We start from the raw sequence: 21,462 nt of genomic DNA on the forward strand, positions 1-21,462 counted from the left end.
GAGTCTGGTCGCAAGCTGATGACGTCAGGGATTTATTGACGTGTCGCGGGGTTTGACCAAAGGTGCGTTCAAAAACTGCAACTTTTCTGCAAACATGTTGATATAAATAGCATAATAACAACAACAACAACAATAATAGAAAAATAACAATAATATAACAACAACAATAATTATAGCAATAATAATAATAAACATAATAATGATAATAATAATAATGAAAAGACAATAACAAAACAAAACAAAAACACAGTAACATGTTTACAAAGTAACAAGTTGCCCTCCCTGACTCTGAATAGTTTCCTCCTCATCACAGTTTGACTGGGCACTTGGTAGTTTGGACAAAGCTCATCCATTTAACTTCTGCTCAAACTGCCAACAGATACCAGACACATAATATCTCTATTACTCTCAGACAACATCTTGCAAAAAAATACAAAAAATACACAACGCACAGTCAGAGGCAGAGGCATTCACACAGTTTTATAGTTTATTAAACTTTTACTTTCATTTTATTTGATCGTAGTATATGATAGTGATAGTAGTGATAGATAGTGATTCTGGTCCCCTCCTGGCCAGAAATCCATCTGGGTGTGAGATGAGCTCCTTGGAGGTTCTACTCTGCTCCCTGAGCTCCTTCCTCTTCAGCTGGCTTTCTTCCAGCTGCAGAGCCACAACAGTCTCCTCCAGCTGCAGAGCCACAACAGCTTCTTCCAGCTGCAGAGCCACAACAGCTTCTTCCAGCTGCAGAGCCACAACAGCCTCTTCCAGCAGCAGGGACACAAAAACATCTTCCAGCATCAGGGGCACAACAACATCTTCCAGCATCAGGGGCACAACCACATCTTCCAGCATCAGGGGCACAACCACATCTTCCAGCATCAGGGGCACAACCACATCTTCCAGCTGAAGGGGCACAACCACATTTTCCAGCATCAGGGGCACAACAACTTATTCCAACTGAAGGGACACAACCACATCTTCCAGCATCAGAGGCACAACAACTTCTTCCAGCTGAAGGGACACAACAACTTCTTCCAGCATCAGAGGCACAGCAACTTCTTCCAGCAAAAGGGACACAACAACTTCTTCCAGCATCAGAGGCACAACAACTTCTTCCAGCATCAGAGGCACAGCAACTTCTTCCAGCTAAAGGGGCACAACAACTTCTTCCAGCATCAGAGGCACAACAGCTTCTTCCAGCTAAAGGGACACAACAACTTCTTCCAGCATCAGAGGCACAACAAGTTCTTCCAGCTGCAGGGACACAACAATCCAGCACAGTGTTCCCCGGTCTGCCCAGCTTCTGCCCCCTGCTGGCCTGTAGAGACAAGACAGCACACAGATGTGACACTGCATCGCTCTTCTCTTCAGTTCAATAAACACAGAATGAGTGTGTCAGTACCTTCCAGCAGAAATAAAGGGCAGCGGTCACCAACAGCAGAGCCAGAGACAGGAGGACCAATATGATGATGAGAACTGTTGGATCTGATCAAACACATGGACAGTCGTCGCATCAGACATCACATCACATCACATCACATTGCATCATTACACATCACATCACATTACATCATCAGACATCACATCACATCACATTACATCATTACACATCACATCACATTACATAATCAGACATCACATCACATCACATTACATCATTACACATCACATCACATTACATCATCAGACATCACATCACATCAGACATCACATCACATCACATTACATCATCATACATCACATCACATCACCAGACATCACATCACATTACATCATCATACATCACATCACCAGACATCACATCACACATCACATCAGACATCACATCACATCACATCACATCATCATACATCACATCACATCACCAGACATCACATCACATTACATCATCATACATCACATCACCAGACATCACATCACACATCACATCAGACATCACATCACATCACATCACATCACATCATTACACATCAGACATCACATCACATCAGACATCAAATCATCATACATCACATCACATCATCAGACATCACATCACACATCACATCACATCAGACATCACATCACATCACACATCACATCACATCACATCACATCAGACATCACATCAGACATCAAATCATCATACATCACATCACATCATCAGACATCACATCACACATCACATCACATCAGACATCACATCACATCATCAGACATCACATCACACATCACATCACATCACATCAGACATCACATCACATCATCAGACATCACATCATCAGACATCACATCACATCACATCATCAGACATCACATCACACATCACATCACATCAGACATCACATCACACATCACATCACATCAGACATCATATCACATCATCAGACATCACATCACACATCACATCAGACATCACATCACATCATCAGACATCACATCACATCATCAGACATCACATCACACATCACATCACACATCACATCACATCACACATCACATCACACATCACATCACATCACATCAGACATCATATCACATCATCAGACATCACATCACACATCACATCAGACATCACATCACATCATCAGACATCACATCACACATCACATCACATCAGACATCATATCACATCATCAGACATCACATCACACATCACATCAGACATCACATCACATCATCAGACATCACATCACATCATCAGACATCACATCACACATCACATCACATCAGACATCACATCATCAGACATCACATCACACATCACATCACATCAGACATCACATCACATCATCAGACATCACATCACATCATCAGACATCACATCACACATCACATCACATCACATCAGACATCACATCACATCATCAGACATCACATCACACATCACATCACATCACATCACATCACATCAGACATCACATCATCAGACATCACATCACATCATCAGACATCACATCACACATCACATCACATCATCAGACATCACATCACACATCACATCACATCACATCATCAGACATCACATCATATTACATCATCAGACATCACATCACATTACATCATCATACATCACATCACATCATCAGACATCACATCACACATCACATCACATTACACATCACATCACATCATTACACATCACATCACATTACATCATCAGACATCACATCACATTACATCATCAGACATCACATCACATCACACAACATCATGAGTCCTATATCTCAATGAACTTTTTCCAGATAATCCTGACTAAACTTATATTTTCCACCAGATCACAAGTCATAAACACAGGAGAGAAAACAATTTAGTTCAGACTTAGAAAATGGATCACCAGAAAAAACCCCTCTCACTTGGCCCTCAGGGCGTCCGTATGATAGTCTGAATCTGCATCTCCCACCTGTAGTTTCAGCTGGGAGATGTTAAAGCAGCCAGTTCACTACTTAATTCTAGTATGTGTTTCGTTCTATTTCCTGCACTTCTGTATTTATTTTCTTGACATTTTGTGAGTCTATTTTGTTGACTTATTAGACTAACACACACTATGTGATTGGACGCTGATGTCAGCTGATCATCTTTTCCAATCAGTCAGATTCTCTGCTCAGCTTACCTGAGACAGTGACAGCGAGCGCACGGCTCTCTAAGAAGATGTTGTGAGAAAAATCCTGGACGTGATAAACACAGCTGTAGCTCCCTTGATGGGCGCGCTGTGCAGCAGGAAACAGGAAGTGGGCGGAGTGATTGAAAGCCGGTTGGGTGTAGTTGCGGGCTGTGCTGGAGGAGGTGAAGGTGAGCTGGAAGGAGCCTCCCAGGTACTGTGGCTGGACGGAGCAGCTGATGTTGAAGGTGGAGCCCTTGGACACCTGGAAACTCTTCTGCTGGGCCTGGGAGACCCCGTCCACGGAGGAGGACACAGAGATGTTTGGCAGGAGCAGCAGGTCTGTGAACACAGAGATGATTGGCTGAGGCAGCGGCAAGTCTTTATTTCCAGGTGTAAATGAGGTGAGAGACAGACAGACAGACAGGTGTGTCCTCTCAGGTGAGGCTCATCAGTCTATGGAGGGTTTGAAGCTTCCAGAAACAAGCCGACTTGTCTCCACTTTAGGAAGTCATTGTCCTGTCAATACTTTTGCGTTCAGTCCAGTGAAAGCCTCTGAGTGTCACTGTGACAGAAGGAGGAAGTCACTGGAGACTTTACCGTCTTACATGATGCCAATGATGGACTTACCTGAGCAGATAAGATCCAAGATGGAGGAAGAAGAAGATGATTCCACGCACTCATTCAGAGCAGATCCAGACTGAACACAGTCGAACCTGATCGTCCACACAGGAATGTCTGAGGACTCATTTCTCCGTCCTACAGAAACAGCAGAACCACAGTCCAGCTCTCCACAGGCAACAGCTGCTTCCTTCAGGGTCCATCCAGAGTCAGAGTCACTCACTGGTCTCCAGTCTTCCACATGATTCACCTCCAGTGTTCCTGCACAGCGACTGGATCCTCCCGCCAACCAGAGAGGTTCTGAATATAAACCAGAGAGTCATCAGCAAAAGAATAAAGTGAGTTTCATTACAAACCCGAATCCAAAAAAGTTGGATGCTGCGTGACACAGAAACATTAACAAATGACACAGTGTTCCTGAGACCCATCTCAAACCCATCCAAGCACATTTCACCCCACACAATGCAACCCCAAACCTGTCACCTGTCTCCAGAATAAGCCAATGTTTACAAAAATCGATCATGTTGATGAAGTGAAACATTAAAATTGAGTCAAAAATGATTAGCAAAATTATCACATTGAGAAAAGAAATGAACCAAATCAGAGCTGCAGCTCTTCTACCTGAGCAGGTGAGATCCAGGACGGAGGAGTTGTATACTGACTTCGCACACTCTCTCAGACCAGAACCAAACAAATTACATTTAAACACTATCATCCACATTAATCTGCCTGAGGGCTCCGTTCTCCTCTCCACAGAAAGAGGAGCACCACATTTCAGGTCTCTACAGACAGCAGCTGATCGCTTCAGGTTCCAGTTGTCTTCATGGTTCACTGGTCTCCAGTCTCCCTGATGTTTCACCTCCAGTGTTCCAGTACAGCGACTGGATCCTCCCACCAACCTGATAGGTTCTGAACACAAACAAGAGAGTCATCAGTAAAAGAATAAAGTGAGTTTCAGTAGAACAGAATCAACCGAATCAAAGCTGCAGCTCCTCTTCTACCTGAGCAGGTGAGTCCGACAGCTTTTCCAGGTGAGCAGATGTTTCTAGCTGAGTCTGAGCTTCTACAGTCCAGGAGATCAGACTCATGGCCTCCACACTGGAACTCTTTGGTCAACATAGGAGCCTTCGCTTCTCCATAGAGCGCCCCCTGGAGGTCTGAAGGAGCCCCACAGCCGAGCTTTCTACAGACCACCTCTGCACCCTGCATGTCAAAGTCATCTTCACACACTGAGGACCACGTCTGGTTAGACTGCTCAGACTTCACCTCCAGTATGCCTGAGCACAGACTAGTCCCATTTACCAGCCTGACAGAGTCTGCACAGATAACAGAGGATAAAACAGAGAGAGACAGAAGACATCAGACAAACGACAAAAACATGTCAGGAGCTACCAGCTCAAAGAGCTAACAGTGGAGCTCAACACACAACAGGACTGAGGGTTTCTGCTCAGAGGAACAGGAAGCGTTAAACAATGTTGACAAGTTTACAGTAAATAAATGTACTGAAGTACTTCAGCTGAATACAGTTTGGAGGTAAAGTACTTTGAGTTAGGAGTTACAGACACTTTATATCATTTCATCAAACTTCTGTCAAAGATGAACGTAGATACATCTGTGAGCAGGTGGTGGAGTTGTGGCCTCAACATTTTAATGTTTTTATTATGCCACTGATTACTAACAACTATAGATGACAACAAAGTGAAGAAACAACATCATGATTGGTGATCATCATCATCTGCTTAATGTTATTATAAGGTTATTATTAGAACAAATAGAACAGTCTGGTGAGTAAATTATGTCATAGATGATGTTTCTGATGGACTTACCAGAACAGAAGAGTCCCAGGAAGTAGTGGCGAGTGGAAGTCTGTCTTGCACAGTCCTTCAGAGCAGATCCAGACTGAACACACTCAGGCTGGATGTCCACCAAAGATCTGCCCTGGTCCTCGTCTCTCCACTCTAAAGAAACAGCAAAGCCACAGTCCAGCTCTCTACAGGCAACAGCGGCATCCTTCAGGGTCCATCCTGAATGATACACTCGTTCCCATTGTCCCAGGTTCACCTCCAGTATCCCTGAACAGGGACTGGATCCTCCCACCAACCTGACCGACTCTGAACAGAAACCAGAGAGTCATCGGCAAATGAAGAGACAGTTGTGCTTTATCTTAGAGTACACTAAGATGCAATAAGCCATACTTTGTAACAAATGAGGCAATAACTAGAAATAATATGGTCTTTATCAGAGAGTAAACAAATACAGTTACCCTATGCAAACTAATAAGATGTTACAAGCCAAAATCTAGAAAAAAGACAGTCGGGAAACAGTTGTAACTTGATAATAAACCATACAAGTTATGCTGTTATCAGGTAACAACGATAAGTGGTAGGCTGTAGTGCATTTTAGTAATTAACGACAAATGACCCTGTAATACAGTAAAACTACGCTGAATAAAGTCAGAATCAATGCATCGTCCTCTGAGCTCTGTGTTTTGTCTGACAATTGTTAATATGCCATCGCATTCGTCAAATTACAGCTTGTGTTGTCTAATTAAGCCATCGTAGAGTATAATTCAGTAAATTGTATTTATGTATAGTATATTTTATACCTGATAAGGCATCATGTGCAGTTTCCAACTACAGCATGATTGAGGCGTATGGGTTATAATGAGGTTACAGCTGTTTGCTTACGTTTTTATCCACTTTGATCTAAAATGTGGTTTGTTACATCTGATAAGTTTACTTAGGGTTTAATTGTGTTTTGTTACTGTCTGATAAAAAAACATGTCTTCAGGGTCTCTACGCAACAGCACAGTCCACATACAGCAAAAAACGTCTGTGTCTTACGTAATGATACTTAAAAGCAAATCGACCTTGATACTTGGTCACACGTATGATCCACCCAACCACCCAACCACTGCCTGACTCAGACTTTTATTGTTACTCCTGCCCTGGAGGGGCGTTTCCAGGAGTGAAGCTGCAGGGTTGACCACAGCCTCAAACTGTATTTGACGTGTTGGGAGTGAGACCAACTGTAAAATCTATCTTACTGTTGTTGCTTCCTCCAGTGTTACCAACCCCAGCGTTAAGAAAAGATGAAACTAAAACTTGACTGCTGATTTCTCGTGATTATTTATTTTTGGTCTCTATTTTTACCTTCTGAGTCTTGTTCTCCTTCAGTCTGGAGTCCTGAGGAGAAAATATGAGAATAAACTTCAATAAAAAATCAGCATTTTGATCGGAGCACAGCTGTGGACAGAACAAACACTCATTGTGCAACATTACAAAAGGAGCCTCTGCACAACTTAACTAAAAATATCATTATCATCACAGTTAAAATGTTTATACAGCAACAACAAAAACATGAATGGAACCAGCCTGTGGTCGCAAAGTGAAAAGCAGCACAGATTCTGAGTGTGTGTCCAGGATCCTGTAACTTTACTGAACCAGTTATGGGTTCTTTAATAATATTAAGAGGAAGGAAGTTTTCCTCTCCCGTTCTCTAATGCAGAAATTATTACTTAGCCAACGTTATCTGATGCAGAACCGATAAGTGCTTCTCTCCATTAAGAGAGATGCTGTTGAGTGCACACAACTTTATTGATTATCGAAATCGATCAGGATCTTATTGACAGACAGACACACACACACACACACACACACACACACACACACACACACACCAATTCATACAGTAAAGGTGTTAGAATTGAGCAGGTGTCCTGATAAATCCTGAGCTCCATCAGAGCTGTCTAAAAGTATAAAAGTTGAATTCTGTTTCTGTTTCTGTCCTGTCAGGTTCAAAACAACAACTTTTACTTTTGCTGATTAAATGCGACATGATACTTGCTGCTGTGACATTAGTGCACACATTAAAAACAATTAAAACTCCTGAAAGCAGCCTCTCTAATCAGTAAAACAGAGTGAGCACATGTTGCCTGTGTAGGCACATCTTACCATCTGAATAGTGGGCTCTTTAAAGAGCAGGAAAAATACTGCACCAATGACTTCTTAAGAGTTTTAGTTGTTCTGTGTGAAAGACAGAGAACATCATCTTTAAAGTAAAGTCCTACCTGAGCTCCAGAGCAACAGCAACAGCACCACCAGGCGATCCATGTCCGGACGGATGTCTGTCTGTCTGCTCCGATGCTGTCCTCAGTGTATATCTGCGTGCAGGAAGAGGTGGAGCTTTACTGGAACATATCTCATTTGTTTTTTTCTTTTTTACACTGAAGAGTTCTCATCTGACCGAGTCCCTTGGCACAGAGTACATCCAGTCTGACCAGTGATCCAGACCGATTTCATACTGGTGTTCCAGGAGCCGGACAAATACAACTCTGTGAATTCACATCTTAAACTGTGAGAAAGCACAAAAACAAAATCCTTTTCATCAGATTCATGAAGTTGTGTGTTCGGAAGCTGGTGGACGTGCACGAGCTTCATTTACTCCATTCACATCCTTCTAAACATCTGCTTGCATATCAATACTTGTGCAATGTATTACAAACGTCCCTCTCCTCAGCAACACTTTCCAGCTCTTCCCGAGGCTTTCGCAGGCCCTTTTTCTCTGCAGTGAGTTCTGGGTCTGCCCGGGCTTTCCTCCAGTTGGTGGTGGCCGGAAAACCCCTGAAGGCAGTCGCCCAGGAGGCGTCCAAATCAGAAGCCAAAACCACCTCAGCTGACTTGTTATGTTGATCATCTGATGGTGTGGTCACTTTGGATCTCCTCCAGTCACCTGACTTCAAACCAGACTGTCACCGTATCAGATTTTCACTGGACGATTATTGGAGCCAAAATAATTCATAATAACAATATCATTGCAATATTTTTTTTTTTTTTTAAAAAAAGCTCTCAGTCAAATTCATCTTTGTTTATTGTGTGTTGTGTTTTTTGTATATTATTACCACCTGTTATGGAGGTTGAGACAGTCTGTGTGACCATGAATGTGTGTTGTTTCAACATGATTTTGAACAGTAGCAGTAAATCAATGAGTAGCAGCCACACAAGCTGTCGAACAATTAACTGTTACTGCTGCTTTTCTTCTTCTTCTGTTCTATGGTGGTCGGCATCCAGTGTTAAGGTGCATTACTGCCACCTACTGTAACAAAGTGACAACAGAAAGAAACAGGCGATATTATCATGTCTATTATTGACATATCAATATTTCATTTATTAATATCAGTTATTGTCAATAGTGGTTATCGAGCCCATTGAAGATTTAGTTTTGTGGAACAAATGTTTGCACAAACTTGTGGAGTCCATGCAGCTCGAGTGCATGCTGTCATTAAAGCAAAAGGGGGTCAAACCAAATACCAAGATATTCTGACATTCATTCAACTTTTCACTCAAACTTATACTTTCATTTGTAATGAAAACAATAGTTCACTTGCTTGTTTGAACTATACAGAATATACCTTTTTCACAGCAGCTTCTTCTTCAGCTTTGTTTTTTCATGCATGTCCAGTTCCTTCTTCCTGTCAGTTGTGAACATATAGTTTGCAAGTAAAGCTGATTTTAAAAAGAAATCTGTAATTTTTAAGGAATTTTTCCTGTTTATTTTACAGGCTGTGTATTTATAAAAAACATGAAAATATCCATAAAATTACAGAAACATGCTGTGAATTCAATTTTTTCCCCCACATAAAAATACTTTGACCATATTTAAAAGTTTTTTATTGGGTAAATAATCTTAAACATTGAAAAGCCAAAAAATAAATAAGAGTTAAAAACTTTATTGGTTCAATAACAGGAGTAAGTGGACCGAGTGTAACATCATACAGTACACGTGAGGATGTAAACTGCAGCTGAATGGAAATGTTGAAGAGAAACAAGTTGTGTCCCGAACCACATGTGATCCCTCTGTAAATGGTAACATGTAAAGCAAAGACTGATGAGGTCAGCAGGTAGATCAAGTACTGTGACAGAACGAGTCCAGAACCAATCAGACGACGACTCATCACTTAAGACCAGGAAGTAGACGGAACCAAAAGGTTCCAGGATAAAGAAACTTCCTGGAGATTGGAGAATGAAAACGTTGCCGTCTGATGTTTCTGCAGCTCGTTCTGAAGGTTAACAGAATATTTCTAACAGAAGCTAACATTGTGTCATAGAGGTCTATAATAACAGAGGTGTGGAGGAGTTAGTGGGGGAGCTCATGGGCCACCAGTTGGTAGTGGGAGCCGCAGGACGGGCAGCGCTGGGCCTCGCCCTGATGAAGCCAGAACCAAACCACGGCTGTGTTGTCTTCTTCACCTGCAGAGAGATCAGCAGAGTCAGAATAAAGGTAAAAATATGTTGCCAACTATTACGATGATCGATTAATCGTTGTAGCCACTTCTCAAGCAAAAACTTCAAACATCGTTTGGTTTTATGTTTTTAAATGTGAGGATTTTCTGCTTCTATCTGCCTTTAATGACAGGAAGTGAAGAGTCTTTGGACTGTTGGTTCGACAAAAGAAGCAATCTGAAGACGTCACACCAACAATCCTCAGGTGCTCTGGGCTCCCTGTCTGGACCACTACATGCACTGCTAACTGAGCTAACTAGATAACGGGAGCAACAGTTAGCAGCAGTTAGCGATTACTCTGGTCATATACCGACCGCTTGTTTGTTTTGAGTGTAAACAGATGACCACTTCCTACATATTACACCTTTAATCATAAAAAAATGACCTTTATACTAATCAATAATGAAAATAATCATTAGCTTCTATTAGAGACTGCATTTAATAATTGACTGCATCCTGCAGGTTTTGTGTTAGTGGAGCAGTCGGGTTGTGTTGAAGCTGAGCTCGTGCTGCTTCTCTAAAAGCATAATGACGGAATGAAAGCCATAAAAGCACATTCATTTATAATAAAACTCAATTAAACTGAGGTCAAGAGATATTTTATCGGGTGGCACTCGTGGTCATATGTCGTAGAATGACATGTTGCTCAGCAGGCGTTCATGTCATTTCACAGGTAACTTACAGACGCATCCCACAATCCTCTTGTTTGTGATGGAGGGAACAAGGTGGGGGTCGGCCTTGGAGCCAGCGTACTCCTTTGGCTTCATCATGTTGTAGGGATCCTGAAGGAGAGGGAAGAGTTATCGATTTATTGTGAAGTACAATATCATCACTGAAGAATCAATACAACTTAGTTCATGCAGCATTTGTAACCGAACACCTGACCGTACACTTAAATGGACTTTTTTAAGGTGTGCCTTCTTTTAGTTGGCACAAATACGTCCTGCTGTCGGTGCCGTTCAGCAGAACAAAGCTCTGCTTCACTGTCGCTGCTACGTGCTGCTATGAGCTGACGGTCACCTGCTGCAGGTAACATCACTGTAACAATGTGGCTGCTGAGGAACACGCTTCTGAAAGTTGATGTTACCTGCAGCTCTGACATGAAGGTACATTTCTAAATCACACAAGCTCCTCTGGTAAAACTAGTCCTGTGGGATTAGGGGAAGGCAAATGTTTTCACATCATCCAACCAACCGATCAGTTATTGATCCGTTTATCATGAACATCACTGATGATGATGACTCTAACACAGACTAACATGTATTCAGATCAATAATCTCACCGATCCCTCCTTCATGGCCTTCATAATGATCCTCTCCATTCCTGTGGCTTGTTCCTCGTCAGTGGGAATCCCTGATGAAGGAACAATTAACGTCAGCTGTAATTCAGCCCAACATATCATCATAAAGGAAAAACAGAAGTTGGTAACATGTTGGAGGTGTTGCAGTATTCCTTTATCAATAAATATGGATTGGAATAATTCAATATTATCATCTATGAACACACAGTGGGCTCGTATCACAATTAATCTTGTTTATTGTCGTGAACGTCGACTTCATTGTGTGAATTCTTCCTATTAGTGTTATGTCGTCATTCACATATAGTCATGTCATTACAAAACTACCCGGTGAAGCTTTATTTTATAGGTTCATCATTTATGAATTATTTATGAATATTCTATAATTCCTTTGGAAAAACTCTGTCCTCAATTTTATGCAAAACACAACTTTTCTTTAAAAGAAAAGACGTTAAACTCAAGTAAATATTCATTCATTGTTTATTGGAAACTTTTTTTGTATTTGTTTAAACATCATTTTTGTCTCTAAACAGATTTAAACTGAACTTAATTAAGTAGAAAAGTATTTCCACTCCAACATTGTCTTTATTTTACTTATAACAAGTGCCACACTACAAACTGATACTAATGGTTATTTTAATAAACTCGTTAGTTATTAAGAAGTTAGAAATAAAGAATTATGAGTTAATTACTGTTACTGTGATCATTACACACAAACATGGATCACACGCTGCTGAAGTAACTGTTTTATAACACAGAGTTAAAATTATAAAGATCAGCAGTTTGACCTTTTAAATAGTCTGTTTTGTTTTTAATGTGTCCCGAACTGAAGTAATTCTTTCCCTGACTCTGTTTTGGAAAACGTCGTCGTGTTATAGCGACAACAGGTTTGACGATACACGAGTTGTGATTAAATCGATAGATTTTTAAACGAAGTCTGGCCTGATGTTCTGTAACACAGGAGGTCTTCCGCCCTCAGTGGAACCATCTGTCCTTGCTGTGGATAAACCCTGTTTTAAATCATATTCCCGCGGTTCTTCCGGTTCTATAACCCGGTTCTGGTCTCGTCCTCACCTCCAGCCGACATGCCGCGGGTCAGAGCAGGGACCGGGGCGGCCCGGCAGGTTGTCGCGGCTCTGAAAGCGGAGCGGAGCAGTAACCTTGCAGCCATGTTTCCTTCTCTGCGGTTCAGTCGGTAGTCGCGGGGTTATGACGTTGGAGATGGCCCAACTCGTCACCCGCTTATGACGTAAACGCTTTACCCCAGTTATTATTAAATCCTGATCTAGTTTTTATGTATTCGATAACAACAACAACAACAACAATAATAATATAATTGTTGTTGTTAAAATGTTGTTGTGAATTTTTGACAAAAAAAATAAAATATTAAAAGTATTTAAAAAATATTTATACCTTTCATTAATGTATCAAATCAATTCATTCTTCATCCAATCCAGCGTTTTCTGTGCAATTCTATAATTGGATTAATTATCAATCGCTAATTATATTTAAATATTACCTTTTTACTTTATCTATATCGTAGTTAGAAATATTAATATTATTTATTTGAGTTTTTATTTATTATTCATGCGCTTTTTAATATTTTCCCCAGGTTACATTTTATAATAATCATCATTAATAAATGGCAAAATTACAGTAAATAAAACTTGAGTTAATATCTATTTCACTGGCAACAATAAAAAGCTGTATATCAGCCTATCCAGATAATGTTTATAGAGTATTTATGAAACAATTGAAGCATTTCATTGTGTGAAAACAGTGAAATAGCCAATAACTAGAGTTTAATTTGTTATATATACCATTTATTAATGATGGTTACTATTTTCTTATCATCTCTCTGTATAACTTTTATTCTAGAAGAAGAAACTGTGATGTAACATGAATTAATATAATTGTTTTCTTGTTTTTCCAACAGCAAGTACAAACTCTTAAATTCTCCATCAATAATATGAATTACAAATATTCTTTGAAAGCCCGTAAAATAGACACAAAGTGTTTATTTAACACATCATTTACTTGTTAAACTCTTCTTCTTTATATATCTTATTTCATTATATTCAACCATCATCCTGATATGTAAACAACAGGATTTATTATGTTGTGTAATTTTGTATTCTTGGAGGAATAATGTATTCAATAACTTGTGACATTAATACAATTAGTCTACATTCACTGACATCGATAGACTTTAATAATGTGATTTTTACAACAACGTGTTGATCCAGTGATGTCAAACAGAAACAAACCTCTAACATGACGCAGACAGACGAGTTAATGTGAGCCGTATTTAGTTTTCTCTAAACATGTCCTGTCTGTCCTCTCAGAGGTTTCTGAACATGAACTGAGATGAAAGTTAGATCAGCTCGACGTAGTTGGCGGGGAACATCCCGTAGTGTCCGTCAGGTCCGTGACCTCTCCACCAGCCCTCATCCAGCATGTCGATCCCCGTTATGATGTCGTCAGGGTCAAAGGTGATCTCAGAGTCGTCCGCTGTGGAGCAGACAAGGCGGTCAGAAGAGCGACGTAGACAGGTGTGTGTGTGTGTGTGTGTGTGTGTGTGTGTGTGTGTGTGTGTGTGTGTGTACGTACCAGCCTGGTAGTCGTACAGAGCTCTGGCTCGGATGTCCTGTCCACTGGACCCTGTGTAGTTGTCTTCAGCCTCATTTTTCAAAACAAATGAAAAAATAGCAGTTAATTATGAGCTCCTTTAAACTCCATCCTGCTTTCTTTGTTAGTTTAAATAAATTACACAAGTGAGTTCAAACACAGTTTCTACCTTAGGACAGAGTTCACGTGCTAATAACATTTCAGATTCATGCTCCAAACTAATAGCGATATGCGCATCACCTAACTGCTAACTGCTGGTAACTGTAGCTGCCATTAGCCATGCAGCTAGTGGTCCTATTCATCAAGTAAAGACACATGTACGATACAAATGTTAGTAAGACAGGTGGGGAAGTGTTGATCAGCGGGGGGGCATCAGACACATGTGAGGAACACAACATTCATCTGTGTTTGTGCCACCTGATGAATCTCAGTACAATATTCTCTCTCTTGTAGCTCTGTTTTTGGTCTCCACCACCTCCTGAAGGAACTATCTGACTCTTTAGCTGCTGAATGCTCCACTATTTTCACCAGCTGATCTCTAACTGTGTCTGTCTGCTGGTGATGTACGCTGGCTTTTTACAGCTTTTTCTCTAAAAACGATGCAATGACAGCGCTGAGAAGAGTACATCTGTGGCTGGAGATGTAAACAATGAGCTGAAACTCACTAATGAGTTGTATTCCATGTTTATAGTGAATGTAACCAGGGTGGAAAATGGACGTTAAAGACGCTGCATGGACTCACTGTGGAGGTGTCCTGGTAAACGTCTTCATACAGGTCCTCCTCCGTCCCAGCTGACTGCGTAGCCTCATACAGATCTTCATGAGCTGGAGTTTCTTCTGTAGATCGGACACATTTATAGATTAATACATGACGAGGTGTCGAAGTTGGAGTATGGAACTTTTACATTTTAGATTAATGAGTTCACACACTGCTAATTAAGCCTATTACATCCAATTAAATCTCTGTATTTTGCCGTTTATTAGAGTTTAAAGATGTTATTGATCACATTCAGTCATTAAATATGTCTAATCTGAGCCACAGACAGATACCACGTGATACCAACTGTGTTATACTATAGACGGAATAATAGTTTATCACTATTATTATTATTATTATTATTATTGTACCTGCTGTAGCTTCATCTCCATCGTCATCAAACTCGTCCGACCATTCCTCGTCTTCTGTGTAAGCAGAGTCTGTGGATCAGTGACAGAATGAGAGACATCAGAAGTATTCAGAGCGTTTAGTGAAGTAAAAGTACTGAGAACACACTGTGACGATCTGTGAAGCGATTCAGAATCGTTATCATTGGGTTTATCAGAAGAGGAGAATGAGTCCTGACCTGCAGCTTGAACAGGTGAGCCTGATGTCTCTGGTGGTGTCGGGGACACAGCTGCAGCAGGTGAGTAAGACAGCACAGGTGAGGCAGGAGACAGGGGGGTGATGGAGACGGCTGGAGCTGGAGGATGCTGAGGCTGCTCCTGAGCTTCTCTCTCAAAGGATCTCTGAGATAGAAACCGACTCTGCAGCTTCCCTGAGAGTGAACACATGACTGTTAATCACTTCATGCTTCAGCAGGTGCTGTTTACACTGGAGTCATGTTGTTTACACTGGAGTCATGTTGTTTACACTGGAGTCATGTTGTTTACACTGGATCCGTGTTGTTTACACTGGATCCATGTTGTTTACACTGGATGTGTGATGTTTACACTGGATGTGTGATGTTTACACTGGATCCATGCTGTTTACACTGGATGTGTGATGTTTACACTGGATCCGTGATGTTTACACTGGATCTGTGATGTTTACACTGGATGTGTGATGTTTACACTGGATCCGTGATGTTTACACTGGATCCGTGATGTTTACACTGGATCCGTGATGTTTACACTGGATGTGTGATGTTTACACTGGATCCATGATGTTTACACTGGAGGTGTGATGTTTACACTGGATCCATGTTGTTTACACTGGAGGTGTGATGTTTACACTGGATGTGTGATGTTTACACTGGATCCATGATGTTTACACTGGATCCATGCTGTTTACACTGGATGTGTGATGTGTACCTGGTCTGGAGACGGCTGTAGACGATCTGTCGTTGGCCTCAGCGCTCTGCTCCCGCTGCTTGAATACGTCTCTGGGATTAAATGATCTCTGAGAAATCAGTGATTTGGCCTCCTGTGAATGAGAGTTTAAAGGAGCATTACAGAAAATTAATATTTCACCTCCAGTAGGAGGACAAGAAAGAGACAGATTAAAAAAGACAAACTTTAAAAAGGTGAGACAGATTTTAAAAAGAAGAGACATAAAACAGGTCTGGAGGCAGCAGCAGCAGCTCCTCACACTTTTCTCTATATGTTAATATACTGATTACATAAAGATTTATAATAATATTGTATATTGATTTGAAGAGTTCCAGTCCATCGATCGTACTCACATTAGCTTTCTGCACCGATGCAGCAAAGTTGATTCCCGTCTTCTTGGTTTCATTTTCCTGCTGGTTCTGAAACAGACACATGATGTCATCCTGCCTCCGCCTGCAGTGAGTGCACGAGCTCGACCGTGCACCGAGGATGTAAATAATGTCTTTTCGAATCAAAAAGTCTTGGATCTCGTCAAATGAGATAGTATAGAGACATCTGATGGGTTTTTTGTTTTTTTTGGTTTGTTTAGTTTTAAAACAAAAACAAGACCTGACTCTCCATCAGCATGGAGGGAGGAGGTGACTCTGTCTCGAACCTAAAATGGTGTTTAATGAACATGTGGCTGTGTGAGGTGGTCTCACCTGTCGCTGCTGCTCTCTCTCTCTCTCCTCTTCTTCTCTCTGCTTCTGTCGAGTCCTTAAAAACACGGAGATCCCTGATGATTGGCTCTGACTCCTGCTGGTGTTAGTGTGTGTTGCTGCTGTGTGTGTTGGACTCACCTCTCCTCTTCTATCTGCTGAGCTCTCTCCTTCGCTCTCCTCTCCCTCTCCTTGGCCTGCCTCTCGTCCATCTCCCTCCTCTCCCTCTCCGTCGCTTGTCTCTCCTGCTCGGCTCGTTTGCTCTCCTCCCGTCGACGAACCTCCTCGTCTTTCTGAGGAGCAGACCATTTTCATACATCACATGAAACTCCAGACGCTGAACTCATATATTCTCAGGATGGATATGAAGGGGAACCTGAGTTTGGACCCAGAAGTCGTCCTTGTTGGTTTGTTGAATTTCCTCCACAGCGTTGACTTTCCGATAGCCAGAGCCCTGTGATATCAGAGAGGAGGCGGTGAAATGATCAAGTTTTTGGCTCAAACACACAAATGTTGTAGTTTCTGTTCTTCTGCTCACGACCCCCAAAACTACAGAATGCTCCTTTAAATGTATCATAAAATGTTATAAATTTTTAGACAGAAAAAAGTCAATAGGGTAAAACCTTTAACAGATTTCACCGTGAAACTTCACCAGCTAATTACTCACATTAAGACAATTATTTCTTTGTATTACAAGTTTTTAGATAAGTTATGTTTAAGTATGCAAATGAGGCTATCTAATTAAATATTTGCCAACAAAGGAATGCGTATTTTGGACATTTTCTATCCACTAAGCTAAAAAAAAACCATGTTACGGAAGCAAAAAATGTACCAAATCTCAAACTTGAACCAGAAACTGAACAAACATGAAGCTGAAGATCATGTACATGTAAACGTGTTCACCAGCGATCGTACTCACCGATGCAGCGAAGTTGATTCCCGTCTGGGTGGTTTCATTTTCCTGCTGGTTGAAACAGACACATGAAGTTCTCCGTGGGCTGACTTTATATTGGTATCTTAATAAAAAGGATCACTCTGAATTATTACTACTGGGATCTTATCAAACTTGGTGAGTACACAAGTCTTTGCACTGATCTGATTCCCGTCTCAGATTGACTTGAAAGAAAATGTTATTTCGAAGACAAATCTTCAGAGAGCGTCGAGTTTCTGAGACGCTGTGTTGTGATGTGTGCGTCTCTGGAAACTGCTGAAACACCATAAAAACTAAACATTATCAAGTTCAAATACAGACAGATTCAGCCACGACATGGCTTTTTTCTTGTCTTCAGATTGTAAAAAGATGTTTTTTTAATACAAGACAACGTTTCCACATGTGCCACCACATTGGTTTGGTTTGAAATCCCATGAGGGGCGTTTCGTCCAATCAGGTGCAGCCAGCGAGTGTTTGCGTCATTGCTGGAGGATGTAGCCTGATTTTTAGTCGGCGTGCAAAGCTGGGAAGCATTGAGTGCCATCACATCAAACGACACATCAGCCAGTGCCTTGGAGAATTAATAGCTAATAACTAATGTAGGAACCCGGAGGAACCTGGAGGAACCTGGAGGAACCTGGAGGAACCTGGAGGAACCTGGAGTAAACCCATGAAAGCACAGGAGAACGTTCAAACGGCACCGTGGCGCCCTGTCCTCCTGCAGCTGCTGTGACAGCATCTGTGATGATCTGACTTCTGATTGATGTTTAATGAACATGTTGCTGTGTGAGGTGGTCTCACCTGTCGCTGCTGCTCTCTCTCTCTCTCCTCTTCTTCTCTCTGCTTCTGTCGAATCCTTAAAAACACAGAGATCCCTGATGATTGGCTCTGACTCCTGCTGGTGTTAGTGTGTGTTGCTGCTGTGTGTTGGACTCACCTCTCCTCTTCTATCTGCTGAGCTCTCTCCTTCGCTCTCCTCTCCCTCTCCTTGGCCTGCCTCTCGTCCATCTCCCTCCTCTCCCTCTCCGTCGCTTGTCTCTCCTGCTCGGCTCGTTTGCTCTCCTCCCGTCGACGAACCTCCTCGTCTTTCTGAGGAGCAGACCATTTTCATACATCACATAAAACTCCAGACGCTGAAGTCATATATTCTCAGGATGGATATGAAGAGGAACCTGAGTTTGGACCCAGAAGTCGTCCTTGTTGGTTTGTTGAATTTCCTCCACGGCGTTGACTTTCTGATACACAGAGCCCTGTGATATCAGAGAGGAGGCGGTGAAATGATGAAGTCTTTGGCTCAAACACACAAATGTTGTAGTTTCTGATCTGCTCACACGACTCTGGCGACTGTGTCGACTTAATGTTTGTGTTTTTAAGGAAGCTGGTGAACGTAGAAGGCTCAGAGTCGTGTGTGCTCAGATTCAGACCAAACGCTCGTTACTAAAAGACGGTGGTGTCAGTTCCACCTACATGTGTATTACGACACTTTGTTACAGAAGCAAGAAGGTGCATGAATCATATCTGATGGTTACGTGTTGTGTCGTCTCACCACAGGTCCTCTGGGTGCGTCTCTGTATTCTTGCGTTTGTTTGTGGAAATTAAAGTTCGCTCCGGACGCTTTGGCCACTTTCTCCAAGATGGCGTCTGGTTCCACGTCGTCCTCTGCCCGGGCGTTCACGGTCACGTGGGCTCCCTGTCGTCACACACACATGTCAGAGAACAGGACAGGAAACTGGTCTGTGTGCTAAAGCTGAGGTTGGTTAAGTTATTCTTCAGTAAATAAAATGATCCAGTCACTGTGGCGGTTTCGGCCTCTGAACCAGGAGGTTTCATTAATATCTGGACCTGGTGTCAGAGCCCCACGGCTCAGCGGCTGTTTGCAGTTCAGCACCGGTCTAACTTGAATGGTGATAAAATAATTTTATCGCGCGTCTCTTCTTGACTTTCCACATTTTATTGGACTGGATAGATCAAATTATGACGCTGATGTCAAACGAGTGAGGCCGAATAACGAATCAATATCACCGCCTAGAAAAGGAAGTGTGGCTCTGAAGGGAGGAGGTGGGAGACGTCAGTCCGACCAACACCAGCTGTCAACCGGGTCGATCCACAACCTGCAGACAGTCGCTCTCACCTTTAAGAAGTTGGCCATCGAGCTCACGTGGTTGGCGCACATGCCTTTCCGAGAGTCCTTCACTCCTTCACCTGTCTGTTGTGAGTGAACGCACACAGACAAGAAGACCCATGTGAACCCCAATGAACTGATCCACGGATATCTGTATGATTATTATTGTATGTGTGTGTTTGTTTGTTGTGTGTTTGTTGTGTGTTTGTTGTGTGTCTCACCCAGTTTATGAGGACGTATTTGGGCAGACCAGAGTTTGGGTCCTGGACGCGACAGAAAGCGTACATCACCTTCCCACTGCTGAGCTCCTCCACCATCTCCTCCAACCCACCGTCTGCACACACACACACACACACACACGCACGCACGCACGCACGCACACACACACACACACACACACACACACACACACACACACACGCACGCACGCACACACACACACACGCACGCACACACAGAGTCAGTTTTTTTTACACTGTAAAATCTCTCTGTGACTGTAAATTAACTCTTCTTCTATGAATCATTATAACATATTTACTCAGGTACTCTTTACATTTTATGTTACTCAACCACGATGATCCTTTAAACTGTGAGTGAAGTGAGAGAAAGACGTGAAAACTAACCTCCCTTTTCTGCCAGACGGATATTATTACTGTTCCCTTCATAAGTGAAAAGCGCCCTGAAAACACACAGAGGTGGAAAAACCCTGAATATTAGCAGAGTATTGTCGCAGAGTGGTCTGATTCTTCACAGATTTCAACAAGGAAGTGAAGTGTGTAATAAGACGTCAGTTAGAGACAGCTCACCAGTTTGTGTCCGACTTGCCGTCCACCACTTCTTTATAAGCGGCCATGAGATCAGGCCCGTTCTTACTCAGATTTACTGCCATCTTGCAAACCCACACAGAGGTCCACCAGAGCCTCAGGAAGAAAAAAACCTCGAACACAGGCGGATAAAACCCTGATCTCACAGTCCTCGTCGCTGCAGGTCTGATTTATTCTGATTTCCAGAAGAGATTTTCTTCCTCTGTGATGAGTCGAACCAGTCTGGGGAGAAGAAGAAAACCTGATGAGCCACATTCTCCGAGAAGTTACTCACCTCTGACTTTGCACTCATCCACTCATTAACATAACAATCATGTATCTGAATGAGAAAATATACATGTATTCAGATTACTCCAGGGTGTGTTCTCCTCTGTAAGCCCTCACTGAGAGTC

The 21,462-nt window shown here is 42.1% G+C and overlaps 2 protein-coding genes across 2 annotated transcripts; both read right to left on the reverse strand.

Annotated features, from left to right (window-relative positions):
- Positions 1-9,913: 9,913 nt before the first annotated feature.
- LOC141005873 (cytochrome c oxidase subunit 5B, mitochondrial-like) lies at positions 9,914-12,975 on the reverse strand. The gene is made up of 4 exons (XM_073477924.1): positions 12,854-12,975; positions 11,765-11,835; positions 11,165-11,264; positions 9,914-10,449 (listed from the first exon to the last, which is right to left on the reverse strand). The coding sequence occupies exons 1-4, from the start codon at positions 12,948-12,950 to the stop codon at positions 10,337-10,339; spliced, it is 381 nt and encodes a 126-aa protein (XP_073334025.1). The 5' UTR covers positions 12,951-12,975; the 3' UTR covers positions 9,914-10,336.
- Positions 12,976-13,785: 810 nt separating this feature from the next.
- On the reverse strand, positions 13,786-21,247 carry LOC141006305 (drebrin-like protein B). Its single transcript, XM_073478462.1, has 18 exons — positions 21,053-21,247; positions 20,870-20,925; positions 20,468-20,580; positions 20,256-20,330; positions 19,671-19,814; positions 19,297-19,374; positions 19,062-19,213; positions 18,926-18,980; positions 17,570-17,647; positions 17,335-17,486; positions 17,197-17,251; positions 16,849-16,914; positions 16,478-16,589; positions 15,751-15,942; positions 15,536-15,604; positions 15,150-15,244; positions 14,390-14,459; positions 13,786-14,290 (listed from the first exon to the last, which is right to left on the reverse strand). The coding sequence occupies exons 1-18, from the start codon at positions 21,133-21,135 to the stop codon at positions 14,154-14,156; spliced, it is 1,782 nt and encodes a 593-aa protein (XP_073334563.1). The 5' UTR covers positions 21,136-21,247; the 3' UTR covers positions 13,786-14,153.
- Positions 21,248-21,462: the final 215 nt, after the last annotated feature.

The sequence above is a fragment of the Pagrus major genome, chromosome 12 (assembly GCF_040436345.1).
Source record: "Pagrus major chromosome 12, Pma_NU_1.0".
NCBI lineage: Eukaryota > Metazoa > Chordata > Actinopteri > Spariformes > Sparidae > Pagrus > Pagrus major.